Source organism: Rhinatrema bivittatum, chromosome 8 (genome assembly GCF_901001135.1).
Source record: "Rhinatrema bivittatum chromosome 8, aRhiBiv1.1, whole genome shotgun sequence".
NCBI lineage: Eukaryota > Metazoa > Chordata > Amphibia > Gymnophiona > Rhinatrematidae > Rhinatrema > Rhinatrema bivittatum.
Window position 1 is genome coordinate 204,726,705 of NC_042622.1, and position 18,428 is coordinate 204,745,132.

Genomic DNA, 18,428 nt, shown 5'->3' on the forward strand with positions numbered 1-18,428 from the left:
AAATCTCATTCAACATTTGACACTGTTGTGTTGAGAGTTCCCTACGAGTTTTCTCCTGGATTGCGAGCAGCGCTGTTTTTAATTCCCAGAGACTCCAGAGCAATCTTAGAGGGCTGGCAAGCCTTTTATTCACATCTTCCCAGTTTGGTAATGTATTTTCATGCTGGCACAATGTGTGTGCATGTAGTATACATGTAGCTGCCCAGATTCATGCATGTACTCATCAAGCCTTCTGCTCGTGTACAGCCGCATAACCAGGTGTAATCCCGCACAGTTACCCTGCTGACAAAAAACCATTAATGGGTGTGCGCACACTGTCACAGTCACATCCGAATGCACCCACCTCCTTCAGACACACCTGCAGTCTGCTGCAGACATGTGATCAGCACAAACTCAGCTGTGGAAGTGAGAATGTATGAGGGTAAAACGTTACTAGCAAACTGCTGAAGATTCGACAGAGACATGTAAGCATGAATGCCAAAACACCTGTCTAGACGCATGCATCGGGTGAGGGGTAGGATGGGATAACCTCCTACCAAGGCAACGTTTCATCCTGCCCTGCAGCCCATGATTTTCAGTGCAACATGTCAATGCACTACCTAACTCTTGTGAACATATTCACTTTTTAGCTTATACTTTTATTATTCTGTGTGTGTGTGTGTGTGTGTGTGTAAATGTATAAATGTTGAGAGGCACATAAACATGCCAGTACATATGCAAGAGAAAATTCATCTACACACACACACACACACACACACACACACATCCAGATGAATTCCTGCACACATACATCTATGTATATAAACACAGATGTGCATTCACAAGAACTCACAGAGAAAATGCAGGAAAGAGTGAGCGATGCAAAAAAAAAAAAAATTAAAAGTGTCAGATTTCATCATATGCTCCAAATAGGGATCTACACCGAGGCACAGAGAGGATAGGTGGCTTCACTCATAGGGCGAAGCTTATTACTGCAGATTTGAGGGATGCTCTCTCTGCATACAGTCTCCAACCCCATGTTAATGGCTGTAATTGACCTTCTAATTTTCCTTTTTTCCCTCCAATTAAATAGTGAATTCTCAGTGCCGAGGTAGCATGAAGCAAGAGAAGTGCAGACGTCACCACAGTAAAATTCCCAACATTTCATCTTCAATGTGCCGCAAGCCTTCCTTTTCTGGAACGACTTCTGGCATCAGCAGTGAATTAGTTTCCATGCCTATTTTATCTTTGATGACTCTGCTGATGCTACCTGAATTGCAAATTAATGTCACTTCTAATTGTTTTAGTAATGTAGACACCTGACCATAGAGACTATAATCGCAAGCCCACTTCATGCCAGACTCTCCAAATAGCCTGGGGTCAGCTAGATTTGGTGAGTCAAAGTAAAAATGTTTGTATCTGGCTAGAGATTCTTTTCTTTAACATAATAAAGGTGTTTTTTCTTCTCATAACATAACTAATAGAACTGGCTAGAACAGGTATAGGTAACTCCAATCCTCGAGTGCAACAGACAGGTCTGGTTTTCAGGATATCCACAGTGAATCTGCATGAGATAAATATGTATACAATGGAGGAAGTGCATGCAAGTATATCTCATGCAGATGCATTGTGGATATCCTGAAAACCAGACCTGTCTGTAGCACTCAAGGACTCCTGGGCTAGAACAAGGTTGGTAGAGCAGGCACTATGCAAGATTCTCCTGCAAATATGTGATAAATATTTCACTCGTGACATGCAAAACACCTGCTTTATTGTTCCTCAGCTCCCTAATTTCATCCAAAGCACCACAGTATTTTTACTCTTATCCTGCAGGACCCCCTTCTCTTTCAGTACCACTTATAGCTCTGCCAATGCACCTTACTCCTTCCCTGAAGACCCCCCCTCCTATTCCAAGACTGAGGCCCCGCTGCCCTCCCCCACACAGCTCCCCCAATCCTGCCCCGAATCACACCCTGCTATTTCAGTGCCGAGATCACCCCCCACCCCCACCACGCACCTTTGCCAATGCATTCCCTCCTAACCCTGCAGGGGGAGATGTGAGAAAGCTGCAACCAGGAGCTCAGTGCACAGGGGCCATGGGCCCAGCCGATGGAGAGGACAAAGGAGTGAGAAAGGGCGCTGGAAATGGAGAAACTGTTTTCATACAATGAAAGGAAAAAGCCAAGGACATAAAACTGAAAGTAAAACCCAAAGCCAGGACGATGTGGCCATCATGAGGGAGCGGAGGCAGGACCCTTCCAAGAGGAGCAGCAATTCCACGCCCCTCTGCAAACCTGACTGTGGCGAGAGTGCTGGAGCTCTGCCCAGGCAGGCCTCGTCTCCCGATGGCCCAGCTGAGATGGATGGAGGGGGTGTGAACTCGCAGCCGTTAAATATCTACAGGCTCCCATCCAATTGTTCCAGACGCTCACCCCGTCCCTAAATAACATCCAGACTGCTGGTATTGGGGGGGAGGGGGGCCCTTGCCGTTGAGTGGTGAGAGAGCCTGGATGGAGGCTCACAGCCTGAAGCTCCTGGATATGAGGAAACCCTGCAGGGATGGATTTAGGATTTTGCTGCCCTCGGGCACTGTTGGTGCTGTGCCCCTCCCCCCTCCCCACTCCATCTTCAGACAAGAGAGAAGAGAGAAGAAGCATCTAAAGCACAGCCTTCTTTGTTCTGCTCCAGTCTCACCTCCTCCTCTTCAGTCCATGAATGTCAGGAGGAGAGGGGCAGGATTGGGGAGCACTTCCCTAGGCTTCCTGCTGTGTGCTGAGGCCTGGCCTCCCTCCTCCTGTTTCCTGCACAGGACAGGAGAGGGAAAGGGCTGGTAGGCAGAAGAGCGGTTTTTCTTTGCTCTGTCCCTTCCAGCCTCATCCCTCCCTTCCTTACATAAGTACCTAAGAACTTAAGAACATGCCATGCTGGGTCAGACCAAGGGTCCATCAAGCCCAGCATCCTGTTTCCAACAGAGGCCAAACCAGGCCACAAGAACCTGGCAAGTACCCAAACATTAAATGAATAGATCCCAAGCTACTAATCCTTATTAATAGCGGTTTATGGATTTTTCCTCTAGGAACTTATCCAAACCTTTTTTAAACCCAGTTACACTAACTGCTGTAACCACATCCTCTGGCAAGGAATTCCAGAGCTCAGCTCTGCGCCGAGTGAAAAAGAACTTTCTCCGAGTTGTTCTCTGCACTGGAAGGGCAGGGTCTGGAGCAGAAAGGAGGGCGTTCCCTGCTGAGTGAGATTCAGCAGAACTGGGAGGCAAAACATTTTCAGCTGCTCTGCTGCCCCCCCCCCCAGAAGTTTGCTGCCTGAGGCATAGACCTAGTATGGCTATTGGCAAATCCAGGCCTGAAACTCTGCCTACAGCAATGAGAAAACAGATCAATCTGACAGAAGTGCATTGACAACACTTTCCCAGATGCCTAGGATTCACATTCACTAGTGGTCCACGGGAAAAGTTGCATTGATTGGTTTTAGATACAAGAATCGGTCTGCACGGTGGACATACAGATTGTACGCTTTGCTTTCCATGACCACTGTACGCTGAAATATCCATCAAATACTTCAAAGACCACCTATTTGGGAGAGCAATTTAGCGACTGAATTACAAGCTGTGGAAAAGTCTGAGGAAAATCAGAAGTCTTGATTCATTCCTCTCTGTAATTTGGTTCAGGAGTGGTAGGAGCACACCAAGATCTGCCTTTAATACTGCTCCAAAATAAGAAGCTGTAATGGAAACAAGGAAGGGGAAGAGGAGGTGCTCCTACTTATGGTTACAACCAGGTGGATGTCCTCAGAGATGAGCTGTGGGGAAACACGGAAATATACTTATATATAACCAAGCCAAGGCGGAGATAGGAAAAATTACATGCAGCTGCAGATAGAGCACTGATATCTATAGACAGGAATGGAAATAAGACTGCTGGATCCTTTCCCGAGCTGTACAGGTCTCTCGAGAAAAGTGTAAAAAATCCATCACCTGATTGCAGGATTTGGAGGGTAATAAACAGAAAGTACATTCATTGAGATGTGCAACAGGGTATCACCAAAGACTGTTTGACAGATGCACCATAATGACCCCAGGAAATCCTGGTTTTCTTGATGGAAATCCTGCACCCAGATTGCCAGTGCTGGAGTTCCAGCCCCTTATGGCCGGGATCATGGACAAAGATGTCAATGACTCCTACATGAACTGCTGGAGATCTCCAAGGGGCGATGGACTAACAATTGAATTCTACAGGATCTTCAAAACCATGTTGGCCAAGAATCTGGCAAACATGTAAGATACCTATCCGAGCAAGGGTTCGTGTCAGACTCCCAGCTGGAATCTCTTCTAATACTGCTACACAAAAAAGTAAATAGAGAGCACCTGACAAACTGGAGACTTATATCATTACTTAAAATGATTATAACATACTAGCCAAAGTGTCTGTCCATAGTGGCTCCATCTCTCACCTCCCTTTATAATGCCAACAACCTAATCTGCGTCCAGAAACTACTGGCACTAGGAGAGAGGAACATTCCCATCTATCTACTGATCCTGGATCAAGAAAAGCCCATTGACCGAGCTGACCACAGCCACAATACCTTCTTCACACTCTGAGACTCCTGGGATATTTCGTAAAACGATTATCATTGTCTCTACTACTCTACATATGATGTCCCTGTCATTAACGGGTGGTTGGGAGAGGGCTTTAGGAGATAGTCATGGGTTCGACACAGCTGCCCAAATATGCTCTGCTTTATGACTTTTCCATAGATCCTTTATTAAGAGCAGTTCATCTGTACAAAGCTATCCGTGCAATCCCAATCCACCTAGGAGGGAAGGCATATGCAGGCATCATTAAGATGATGGCTTATGCACCTGATATTACTTGCTTTGCTCCTAGCACCAGGTCTGAGAGAGTCCTGTTGGAGACTGTAATAATAATAAAAATAATAATTTTATTTCTCATTCATTCCACAGTTCATGGTGAGTTACAGAAAATCCCTCATAATCAAGATGAATGCAGCACATTAAAACATGAGCATCCATTGCAAATTGGTAAGGGGAAAAAACCCTCAACTACTGCTAACTGATTACTTCGAAAACTTGCTGGAAAGAAAAGGTTTTCAGATTTTTTTTTAATACTTTAGGGCATTTTATTGATTAGTGTTGGGTTTGTGGCATATTTGTGGACTCTTGGTCGAGGTAGCCATGACTCCTCCCACGGGGAGGGGCCCCGTTGAGAACCACAACGATTGGCTAGACTCTTAGTAAGCAGACACTGAGGAAAGAAAGCTTTATTATACTACTGTAGACAAGGTTGAATCTTGCCCAAGGAACAGGCAGTACTATAGTCCAGTGATATCGCAGTACGCTCAGATAGTCTCTGTAGTAGATGGTCTCAACCAGATGTAGCAAATGTCCGGTAGTGTTCCGCAGCGCAGGATAGGCTGTGAACCTGTAGGGTGGAATAGGAAGAGCTGGAGCGTAGAGATCCTCACAAAGTTGCAGTGCTGATAAACTTTCTTTGATAGAAGCATGTAGAGAAGGACCCGTGGTCCGAGGTGCAGGATACCCTGGGTAGAATAAGCCCTCGAGGAGCGAGTACCTAGGAGCGCCGAGGGTTCCTGAAAGAAAGCAGACAGGACCCCTGAGAAACGGGTGTCCTAAAGGTTAGGCAGTTGAACCCCGAAGGGCAGGTAGAAGCGAGAGGCCTCTGAGGAGCGGGTGCCCAGAGCTTCCGTAGGAGCGAGATACCCCGGAGGGTAGTGAGGAATCCAAGCGAGCAGCTTAGAAGCGGTCAGAGTAGCAAAACCGAAGTCCTTGCTAACTCGTTGTATTGGAGCAGAGCTGAAGTTTAAATACCCAGAGGTACTGACGTCATGCGGTGGGGACGCCCCCGAGATTCCCGCCATGATGTATTCAAAAGCATAGGCAGCGTGCGTGCGCATGCCCTAGGAGGCCTCAGGAAGAAGCATGGCGGACGGGGACGCCCATGCTGTCTCGGAGACGCAGAGGGTTTCGGCAACCAGCAGCGGAGGCAGCCATCCTTCCAAGGGAGGAAGAGAATGATAGAAGAGAGGTGAGGCAGAGAGGTCGCAGCCGTCTACGACCGACAGGTGCAACAATTAGAGGTTAGCTGGAACTGCATCCAGCTACCAAAAAAAAAGCCCTCTCTTTAGTCTTGCTCAAATGAACCAGTGCAGGAGAAGGAACCTCCAACCGATCTTGACTGCTGGAACATAAATTGCATACTGGACGATAAATTCTTGGCACCAAAACATTGTTCAAAGCTTTATGCTAACTTGTATTTTTATAAGCCATGCAATGGGTAACCAATGAACAGATTCCAGGACTGGCGTTATACGATCACGCAACCGTGTCCCAGTCAAAACTCGGGCAGTTGCATTCTGAACTATTTGTAGGGCCCTGATCGTGTAGAAAATTTTGAGAAAGCATCAAACTCAAAAATGAACATAATGAAATCCAGGCACTCCGGGTAGGTCCTAATGAATTCAGATTCCCACTGAGAGATGGGACTCGGGTGTCGGGGGTCGCCTTTCTTGGGTGACCTCAACCCATAGGAATTGGGAATCACAGAAAGAGAAGGGGGAGCAGTGCATGTCTAAATGTGAACACGTGAACTCTGTCCACAATGGCTCCATCCCTCATCCCCTCAGAACAGGCCTGTGTAAGCGTTCATATCCTTAAGACGTGTCTCATCCGGTGGCCAGGCTGAATAGCCAGCCTGCTCTGCGAAATGCTGTTAGGGATGTAAACTCAAAGGGCGTGGAAGAATGCTTCCTGGGTGCCACTGTTAGCTAAACCCCCTGCGCCAAATAGTACTAAAACATGTCGCAACACGCTTTGAACTCTCCAGCTGAAAAAGCGCGATATAAACAAACAGTGATGGAAAATAAGTGGTTTAAGGGTGGTAAAACCCTCTGCTGTTCTGCATTATTATACATATTCATTCTCTTTGGCCTAAACAAATGCTTTATAAAGTTTTGGGTTTCGGCGATGGCAAATCTTGCCCTGTCGGGCCATGCCTGGACAGAGGGGTAGAGGATGTAGTCTATGAGTTTACAAGGCCATTGCTTTGTCCATGTTTGGGCTTTGGGAAAATATCTAACGCCCTGGCATATTCTGGTGGATGAAGCAATAGTATATCCGGGAGAGATCGTTCTATGATGACCTCACTGCCCTCCTCCAGCGAATTATGCAGAAGTTCTCTGCAGATGGGAGACCCCAGAATTCCCCCAACTGGGTGAGAGTTCAGTGTTTGGGATAGCCTAAGAATGAGTGTTAATGCTGCTAGCAATTATCTCCATCACGCATGTACATCCTGGAAGGAAGGGATGAAACATCTGTTTGTCGGTTGTCCATTCAGCAGCGCAACATGGAAAGGGGCCGCAAAACCGCTGGATGCACCCACGTACACCACGTACCTAGCGACAACGTACTATATTGGACTACGGTCCAGTACTCCTCTCCATGGGCACGCGTCCTGTGGTTAATCACTGGTATCACAACTAATCAGGTGCAGGCTGACACCGAAGAAAATTCACACTCTGATTAATGAGGTGGCATCCTTAATTATGAATACAATTTGGAAACTCAGAAACTCTGAAGGGGAATTAATTGCTCCATAAATCTGAGGTGCCCTCTGGGGGAATCTCCCAGCAGCACCCTGGCAGGATTAAGAGAGCAATGTCCTGGCAGTGATGACCCCCAGGTCTCTTCCTCCTTGGCCAGAGTTTGCAAATGAAATGTTGTGCTCGTAAGGGTGAATACGGGTTTCTGGTTTCTCCTCACATCCAGTCTGGAAATTACGGGCAGGATAACTCTGAGAGAGTGTGGGGGAGGCTGCAGGCGCACAGTACTCCTGGACCTCGTGCCGGTTTGCTGGCTCCCAGTGGCATTTCCCTTTAAAAATCACTCCCTCAGTGGGCCCAGCGGGGGTGGGGGTGGGGTGGCTGTGGGTACAGAAGTTACCCACAGAGTTTGCAGGGGGGGGAGGGGGTAAACTCCCTGCTGGGAAGCATGCACGGAGAGTTCTCCCCGTGTGAAGCAGCCCCCAGTGCTGTCCCTTCTCCCCACGGGACGGGGGTGGGGAGCAGATTACAATGGGGGTCTTTTCCATGGGCAAACACCGGTTCTCACCTATGGAGAATCCCTTTTGAAAATCTCCTCCCACATCACATTGCGTATGTGTAATGATGCCTCCAAGTTCCTTTGTAATTATGTGCATGCTGGAAAGGAAGTAAACAGATAAATATTTTCCCGCATAGTGGTAAACTTGAAATACCATGCAATTCCAGTACTGAGGTTCAGAAACAACTCTGCCAATACACCTCACTCCTGCCCTGCAGTGCCACCCCCCTCTTATTCCATCTCCAGGGTCCTCCCTCCCCCCAAATGCAGCTCAGCCAATACACTTCATTCCTGCCCTGCAGTGCCCCCTCTTATTCCAGTACCAAGATACTCCACCCTCCCCCACTGCAGCTCACCAATACACCTCATTCCTGCCCTGCAGTGCCCCCTCTTATTCCAGTACTAAGATACTCCACCCTCCCCCACTGCAGCTCACCAACACACCTCATTCCTGCCCTGCAGTGCCCCCTCTTATTCCAGTACCAAGATACTCCACCCTCCCCCACTGCAGCTCACCAACACCCCTCATTCCTGCCCTGCAGTGCCCCCTCTTATTCCAGTACTAAGATACTCCACCCTCCCCCACTGCAGCTCACCAACACACCTCATTCCTGCCCTGCAGTGCCCCCTCTTATTCCATCTCCAAGGTCCTCCCTTCCCCCAATGCAGCTCAGCCAATACACCTCATTCCTGCCCTGCAGTGCCCCCTCTTATTCCATCTCCAAGGTCCTCCCTTCCCCCAATGCAGCTCAGCCAATACACCTCATTCCTGCCCTGCAGTGCCCCCTCTTATTCCAGTACCAAGATACTCCACCCTCCCCCACTGCAGCTCACCAACACACCTCATTCCTGCCCTGCAGTGCCCCCTCTTATTACAGTACCATGATACTCCCCCCTCCCAGCTCACCAACACACCTCATTCCTGCCCTGCAGTGCCCCCCCTCTTATTCCAGTACCAAGATACTCCCCCCTCCCCCATTGCAGCTCTGCTAACAAACCTCATTCCTGCTCTGCAGCACCATAGCTGTAGTTTGACTGCTTAATTTGGGGGTAGGGAGGTCAAAGTGGCAGACAGGTGAACTCTCTCTTCCCCTCCTCCCCCACTAATTGATACGGATTAGTGGGTGGAAGGAGGAGTTGCACATGCAAACACTCATACACTTTCTCTCCCCCCAGGCCAGATCCCAACAGCCACTAACTGGCCTCCTCAACCTCAGCAAATTTCCCTCCTCCTCCTCCTCTCTCTCCCCTCTCCAGCCTGCCCCCAGCACGCTCTCCTCCCTTCCCCCCCTCCTGCAGCCCGACCCCAGCATCCTCTCCCCTTTTCACTCCTCTCTCCTCTGACACTGTGGGCCTTCTCTTGTTTATATTAGCCCCTAATTCTGTCAGCAATGCAACTGCATCTTCTTCTGGCCTGCAGGGCCACACAGCTACGTCTTCTTCTGGGTAGTGGAGCCGTGTGGCCGCGCCTTCCTCCAGCCTGCTGAACGGCTATCTCTGGCTCCTTCCTCCTGCACGGTCCGCCTGTGGCTACATCCCTGGCCGGTCAGTGCAATATATCAGCATTATCCTTCTTCCAGCCCACGTGGCGAGCCGCCACCGACTCACTGGCTCGGAGGTGTTTACTTTCTCTCCCCACACAAACACCCCCCCCCCTCCTTACTCCATCCATGTGCAGCATTCCCTGCTATTCAGAGATCCCATATGTGGCTCTGCCAATGCATGTTACCCCTGCCTTACCTCCACCCCCTGCTATTCCAATACTGAGACCCCCCCTCCCCCAATATAAACACACACACACACCTCCATCCTGCCCTGCAGCACCCCCTGATAGTCAGCGCGGAGGCTCCGCACACACAGACGTCACCGTGCACCTCCAGCACTACCTCTCAATCTGTGCCACTGCTTCCTGCCTTGGTTTGACAGCAGCACTGCATGACGTGAAGTAGGAGACCGGTGTTCAGGGTTTCAGCCCTGACGGGAGACACTGACTGGGGAAGCACCGCTGCGTGAAATCTTATTGGCGCCCTGCTGGAGCTGAGCCACAGAAAGCTTTGCTCTGCTGGATTATCATTACTTTCATGGTATGAAATATAATTTGGTTTAACATCCATTCTCCTTTATGGCTTCCCTGCAGTTACGCCCCGCTTGATCTATTAATGCTTGTGCTATCTTGGATTTCTCCCCTGCGCTCAGGACCGGAGGTGCAACCCTCACTCTGTGCCACATGAGATCTGGTCCTGCAGCGTCTGGTGCTTGTGTTCCTGTAGGCTGCATTAGGATGGGAATTAGAAAAGTCAGGACTCCACACGTATTTCAGAATGGCAGGAAAGGGTCTGTGGGAGAGGAGAGGGAGAGATTTGGGGGGGCCCAATTTTTTTAATTTTTGTTGGCAACCATACACCCTCCCTTTAAGGTTAGCCCTTTGCATTTCATTGGTTTAAAATGGTTAAATGCTCATCGGTGGGGGGGAAAGGGGTCACATGACCCTTGCACAGGTTGTTAGTGAGCCCTGTGCTCCGTTCTGGAGGCCGTGGCTTCAGAAGGACACAGAGGGAGGAAGTGGTTCAGGAAAAGGGGGCTTCTGAAACGATGCAAGGCCTACAACGCGAACCCCACCAAGAAGGCGTTCACAGTGTACTCGCTGAAGACAAGGAGGGCTAGGGGGGGATATTACAGAATTATTCAAATATCTAACAGGCTTCAGTACAGTACGGGAAGGTGAAGTTTTCCATAGAAAAGGAAGTTTGAGGACAAGGCGTCATGGTCTGAGGTTTTTAAGACTGCTGGTCTTATCTTACCCCAGGGGCCGGTGAAATCGGCGCTAATTTTCAGCGCGTAGTTTTTTTTTGTTTTGTTTTTTTTTGGTGCATGCGGCAAAAGCAGGCGCTCCGCGGGATGTAATAAAGGGATGGCGTGCAAATGAGATGCACAGAGAAAATCCGCACAAAACAAATCTCCATGCAGATAGGCGGGCTACAACGTGCGCTGAAGGCCCGATGCAATGAATTGCACATCAGCCCGCATCAATGTGGCGACCCGTGATTGATTCTCGCTTGAATGCCTTAAGACAGTAGCGAGTTAGCGGGGCTGAAAGTGGGCGGAGCAATGTCTAACTCCCCTCATGATGTCACCAACCACCTGGGAGCTATAATGGCGGATGCTGATGAGCAGGGGAAATGCAGCAGAGATTTGGAAGGGGTTACAAAAGCATTCAGCATTTCTGACCTGTGCCTGTTTCCCCTCTCCCACCTCGCTTCTGGCTTCTGCCGCTTAATTTCTCGAACTCCTGCCCTGACCCGGGCGCCATAAAACCCACACTGACGCCAGCGTGGCTCTCTGCATTGCCCAGGAATAGTTAATTGTCTCCTTTACATGGCATTTAGCATGAATTCACGCCAAACCAGCCAAACCAGCCACAGCTTTTTGAGCGGGTTTGCGCGCGCTTTTTTTTCTACGCTGACCATGTTATTACATGCACGCTGAGATCGCGTGTAGTACCACACGCAAAACTCACAGCAGGTCTACCGCAGCCCCAGATTGGCCCCAGAGAGTGGTAAGAGCAGGTGGGGGAGAGGTGGGGGGAGGGCAGTAAAAGGCAAAAGAAATTAAGGAATGGAGTTTGAGTGTTTGCTCAGTCATATGGAACTTGAGAGGGCCAAAGAGGTGATAATACTAGCCAACGGGCAGAGACATAGCTGCACCAGGCTTCCAGGAAGCAGGGCAGCCGTCCTAGACGAACCTTCAGTCCTGAGTGCACCCGTCCCCTCCTCGCCTCATTCTCACCCTCCCACATACACAATTACTTAACTTTTGAAAATGAATATTGTACATAACAATTCTGCATGTACACTGATTAATTTTGCATGAAAGAGGAGAATGGGATAATTGGATATTCAAAGGACAATCTTCTGAGGTAAAATTATCACTTCTTGTGACATGTGTATTGCATTTGCATGCACTGCTCGGGTGCCTACCAAAACGATTGCTGAAAATCCTGCAAAAATACACTCACAAGCAATGTGTGTAGCGAGCCTGCTGTACCAAAACAGCCCTGAGTGCCAGAACTCACACAGCAAGAAAACTACCTACGGACCCTGATACATTTCCTATTGGGGAAACAGAACGATCCACAACACGAGAGATTTCATACACCAAAACTTCATGCTGAGAGAATATCACACCCCAGTCACCTATGGAACATGGACAGACCTTCATCAAATACAGAATAATGGGCCACACACGACATTACAAATAGAAATGTGCTGAAAAAACTGAACTGCAGACATCAAGCAGACGAACTTTGCATGTTGTGCAACGCTGGAGAAAGAGAGGTACTGATATAAGACGCACATTCACAAAAATGACATACTCCAACCACTAAACTGAAAATAAAATGCTTTTTTTCTGCTTTTGTTGTCTACACATTTTATTCTTAGAATTGTGTGATCCCAGTCTCTTTTTCCCACTTTCTTTGTGTCAGTCTTCTAACCCCTTTTTCAGAGACTCCTTCTCATTTTTTTCTCTCTTCTTGTCTTCTTTACTTTCTCCTCTACATTACCTATTAATCTTTCATCTCATTTTTTTCTTCTCATCTCATCCCTTTTCTTCTCATCTCATCCCTCCTTCAACTCCTTCTCAATCCTCAGCAATCCCCACCCTTACTCTCTTATGCTATCACACCCACAACTCCCATCTCCAACTCCCTGCTCATGCCCAACTCCCTAATTACCGAGTCCCTGCTTTTCCACTCCCACCAATCCCCGAGTCCCTGCTCTACTGAGCCCTAACCAACTTCTCAGTCTCCACTGTCCCCTTCATCTCTGACTCCCCCACTCTCCCAAGTCTTCCCTCAATACACCAGTCCCTCTCCCAATCCAAATCCTCACTCTTCACCACTCCAATCCAATCCTCAAGTACTCAACTTTTCCACAGACCAGATCTGGACATTTGAGGACAAGGGGTGGGGGGATGGTACCCCCTCATTTGCATGCATTTTAGATCCTGCCAGTGAACTGCCTAAACAGTGTATCTAGGTATCTGCAGAACCACTGGGAGCTGAGGGCTGTGCTGTGCACCACCTCCTCTCCCTATGCTGTCCAATCACAGCAAGGGAAAGGAGGCGGGGATACAGCACAGCTCTCCTCCGATAGGCTCCGACCTGCCTTTCTCTTCCTCTAACTAAGAGGCTGTAGGGGAAAAGGAGGATCCACCTGCAAAACTGGACATTTAGTGTCCAGACGGGACTGCTGCTGACTGGAGACTGTACAGAATGCCTGAAAACCTGGCCGTCCGGTCCAAACTTGGACAGTTGGCAACCCTACCGGTCACTGAGTTCCCACTCTCTCCCCATGCCTATCCCAATCCCTGGGTCTCCGCTATCAATCCTACCACACCTGAACCAATCCCTGAAAATCCATCGTTTCCCTCATCCCCCACTGCCCCGTCCAGCCCCTGGGTCCTCACTGGTATTTCCCCCACTTAAGCTTCATGCTGCTCCTTTCTGCCTGCCTCCTGAGCCTTCCTGCCCCCACCTCGGGCAGGCAGAACAGCAGGCCTGCCTTCTCTGGGATAAGCTGTTTGATCTGCATGGAAGGGAAAGGAGAGGCACTGATAGCCACAGCAGGAACAGGGCAGAAGCACTAGTCCTACTCTCCTGCTGGGTGGAGCTGGGGCTTTGGATATAGCGGACAACTGAAAACCTAACCAGCTACGTTTAAATATCATCGGTTAGGCTTGTAGTCATCCGGTCTTGTGTGGCCAGATAAGCTGCTACTTAACCCGACATCTTTTGAAGCTGCCTGGTTAAGTGGCCATCCAAGAAAACAAAAACATAGTTGTGGGCCTCTTGGGTGATTCACCCCCCCCCCCCTCCCACCACCACAAATGTCCATCCCCCTCCCCTTGTCTACTGGCCGGGACCCCCCCCCCCCCCCCCCCCCGCCCCCAACTCCTTAAAATGTTAAAATAAATCAGATATCGGCGCTGGCCCGGCCTGAACCTCCAGCTCCTATCCCCCACCTCCCTGCTAAAAATAGCAAAAAGAATTGCCCCCTCGACCCCCCCCCCTCCACAAACCCCATGCCACCACCCTCCTCCCAAAGCCCTCCCGGCCACCTAGTATTTGAGTGGGTGCCCCCTTTCTCCCCAAGATAGCAGTACATAGTGACTCCGGGCACTTCCAGCATGACGGCAGTAATAACGCCTCAGGGTACATATTCAGCGCTGGGCTCTCAAGCAGGTCTAAAGTCATCCGACCAAGGCTTTTCTCCCAGTTTCTGTCAATGGGAAAAATGGTTAGTGAATCCAGCCCTAGCTTAGCTGGATAAATTAACTCCTCCCTGGATTGACCTAGATTGCCTCTTTTTTTATCCAGCTAACTTGTAGCCGGATAATGACTTCTCCGGCTACAATTTACTCAGATAAGTGGCCAAATGTTTAAAAGGTTGCTATTTAGGCTTTCTTAAACATGAAAAAAAGAAGTATTGGATGGTGGTGCAGCATTCCTTTTACACTACCCCTGTAGATGTGTGGTAAAAAAAAGGGAAATAATACTTTTATTTTCTTCAATCCAGATCAGCTGTGTAATTTCTTGAAAAAACAAAAAATTCCCCAGACTTAAAATAACAACACCCGAGTAATACTAGGCAACAAGTAAATTACGGGAGTTGTATAACCACTGTTTTCTTCTAATAATTTAGGTATACTGAATAATTCTCCTCATTACTGAAATTCCCCTTGTTAAAAAGATTGTGTATTCGACATAGAGATGGTTGAGTTGTGTGTTTTATGTCTTCTTTTATCTTAAGATATAAAGATATAAAAATTTCTTGGCAACGATCTCAAATAATTGCTGTAAAAAAAAATTTAAAAAGTCGCCATTTAGAAGAATAACTTGTGAGTTGTCCGTCTCGATGGCTTTGCATGTTGACCCCTTTGGGTTTGCTGTCCTGTCCACACCAAATTTCAGGACATGTCAGGGGGAACATGGAGGATGCTGTCAGGGTGTGTGTGTTTTGGGTTTTTTTTTTCAGAACCATGCACGGTGTATATATCTGAGGACCGCAGACATGCATGCGTTCATGGACCGGAAACTGGACACTTGTTTAGTACTTTTATGTGCTGTACGACTGGCTTTGGCAATGCGACACTAAATTCTATACACAAAAAGGAATCCACAAAACTATGAAAGTATCTCACTTTGCCACTCACGATCGTTGCTTTTCAATCACGTTTTCACTTTAATCTCTAACAAATAATATGAAAAATTAGTATGAAAAATAGTAACCGCATCAGCAAGCCTGACAACGTGCCTTATGTGCTTAAAAGGCCGTCCGGACTACTCAGTCGTATGCAGTTACCATTCCAGTCTTATGAATACCCTATCTGTCAGTCAACAATTTTTCTAATTATTATTTTTTTTTTTTTTAATAATAAATTCTACAAGGAAGTCCCTTGCATTAGTGGCTCGACAACGGCCAATGTTTCGCACATCCTGCTTCTTCAGGAGCCAAATCCTTGTTAACCAAACTCGTTCTACAGATGATTTCATTTCTTGCTATTTAACGTTCTGTTCATTATCAACTCCTCATCTGGGACGCCATGCCTCAACTGTCTTCACCTCTGGGACAGAGACTGAAAAATTGTTGACTGACGGATAGGGTATTCATAAGACTGGAATGGTAACCGCATACGACTGAGTAGTCCGGACGGCCTTTTAAGCACATAAGGCACGTTGTCAGACTTGCTGATGCGGTTACTATTTTTCATACTATTTTTTCATATTATTTGTTAGAGATTAAAGTGAAAACGTGATTGAAAAGCAAAGATCGTGAGTGGCAACGTGAGATACTTTCATAGTTTTGTGGACTCCTTTTTTTTGTGTGATATTCGTGTGGGGATCTGATTGGCTCTTTTTTTGTTTGAACACTAAATTCTATCCCCTATGATGCCCATGTCCCTGGCTTTGGAAGCGTGATGCTGGATTATATCCTGTGCGATGCTTTGTGTGCCTAGCTCTGGCGGTGCAGCCCTGGATTATATCCCAGATTATGCCTCGTATGAGCCTGCATGCATGCCTCGAACTACTGATGGCCGTTCATTACTTGGTAAAGGGAATTTAGCAATTCCGAAGTCTGCATGTTTCCGCATTCGTTAGCATTATAAGAGGTATCAGCTCCACCCATCTACTTTGTTGGTTTTTGGTTTTCTAATTCCACAGGTTATCCAAAAGATCTCAACAGGAAGAAAGTACCTTCTGATAGTTTCACAGTTCAATAGATATTTGTGCCAGTGAGATGGGGGAGACATACAGAGGTGAATTTCCAGTATGGTGTGAAGGTACACATAAACCCGAAATCCTGTACAGAGCCAGGTGATTTCCAAACACTAAGTACCCTGAGCCTGGAAATTGGGTGGTGACATGGGTAAATGAACCTTAAGGCGAAGGTAAATGGGGGCAGCTGATGGCATGTCAAGTTGGTTGCATCAGCGGCATGCTATCTACACGCTTACCTTGTGAAAACGGAGAGTGCAATTCTGACACTCTGCCCACAGGGCCTGCAAGTACTTAGTACTTGGAGACCTACAAGCACATTTTCAGAGTGAAAGATTGCTTAGTGCCTGCAAGGGAGCGGGTGTGGGTTAAACGCTGGAAATGACGCACAGAGATCTGAAGATGAAATCTCCTTGTGTCCTTTTGCTTCCCTGACCTAACTCCTGTCCCCTTTTTGTCCCGCAGGTCAAAGTGCACCTGCCATGAAGCACTTTGAGTACTTTTGCTTGCATACAGAGGAGGCATTTTTCAAAACGTGCTTTCATGCAGATAAACACACTTAACCATGTAAAATCTTTTGAATATTTATACAAACATCCAAAAAATAAAAACCCCTCCCTCCTCATAAGATACCCCTTCATGATGCTTATTTTTTTATACAGACAAAGTTATATGCATTATGAAAGTTTGTGCACAGTTTCTGGTGGTTAAAAATCCACTTAGTTTCATACGGCTGACTTTCGAGGGTTAACTCTATTTTTATTCATGTAACAGGCAACAACTCCTTGAAAATTTACCCCCTCACCCTACCCACTTCTTTCAGAACGTGGCTGCAGCTATTCCAGTTACACTGTGACGAATACTTGATGAGGTGAAAGGGTCTACGAAACTAAACTTAATAGCCCTCGGGTGAAAGAATAGCTCTCATGGTGGCATCCCCCCCCGGGACACAAGATCCCAGACTTCCCTTCCCTTCCAGAAAAGCCACCCTACAGTCACAAGGGCACAAACCCTGCAGGAACCCCCACCCCCATGGCCGCACTTACCCTTGCTCCTCCATCATCTCCTGCAGCTCCATGCATTTCAGCTCCACCCGTCGCTTCCGCTCATGGTCCAGGATTTCACGGTGGGCCTTCTTGACCAGGTTGGGCTCAGCTTTCCGTAGCTCCTCATCAGGCTTATGCCATGCGGTGGAAGCGCTGGGCTGGGAGAAGCCATTGGCAGCTTCTTGTGGAGATGGCACCCTGGCACCGTTATTGTAGACTGACATTCCAGCTCTAGTTTCGCAATCGCTCTCCCCGCTCTCTCTTTTTTTTTCTTCCTCTCTCTCTCTGTGCCTCACTTCACAGCTCCTGTGAGATAAAAAAAAAACCAAAAAAAAAACCCCACACATTAACGCAACTCCTTTGCAGTCCTGCTCTCCCCTCCATCGCTGTTCCCGCTCTCGTGCTCCCATAATGAAATGAGAAGAAAACATATCTGTTTGCTGGGCCTCTTGGCTAAATTAAAACTGACAGTTTAACGGGGGACAAGCTGTTTTAATCTGCTTCCCTGCTCGCGAGGGACATGTGTTGGTAGCCAAAACGCGGACAGTGCCATTAACGTGGGCCACCAGCATAGATGGAGATGTCAATTCCAATACGGGAGGAATTTCTGAGGCATTCTCATGTGCACCTGATGGCAGGGTCCAAGCTGGAAAAGGTCATAGGCGGAGACCTCATCCTTGACAGCCATGATAGCAAGGTGAGGAACCAAAGACTAATACAACTGCATTTCAGAAGAGGTAAAAAGCATTGATAAATCTGGCACTTTGAGAGGGCTTCCCAAACCTGTCCAGGGGACCCCACAGCCGGTCGGGTTTTCAGGATACCCACAATGAGGGGCAGATTTTAAAAAACTACGCTCGTGCGTACTTTTGTTTGCGCGACCGGCGCAAACAAAAGTACGCCGGATTTTAATAGAAACGCGTCCGAGGCAGGCGTAACTTGCGTGCACTGGGCCGGCTGCCGGCGCGCCATGTTC

General features: G+C 48.0%; 1 protein-coding gene across 1 annotated transcript in view; it reads right to left on the minus strand.

Moving 5' to 3' along the window:
* The window catches only part of SRRM3 (serine/arginine repetitive matrix 3), a 236,955-nt gene extending 219,210 nt beyond the window's left edge, over positions 1-17,745 (minus strand). The window contains exon 1 of the mRNA XM_029613117.1: positions 17,453-17,745. Within this exon, the coding sequence (XP_029468977.1) occupies positions 17,453-17,676 (224 nt within the window). The 5' untranslated portion in view covers positions 17,677-17,745. The remainder of the gene's footprint in view (positions 1-17,452) is intronic.
* Between the last annotated feature and the right edge of the window lie 683 nt (positions 17,746-18,428).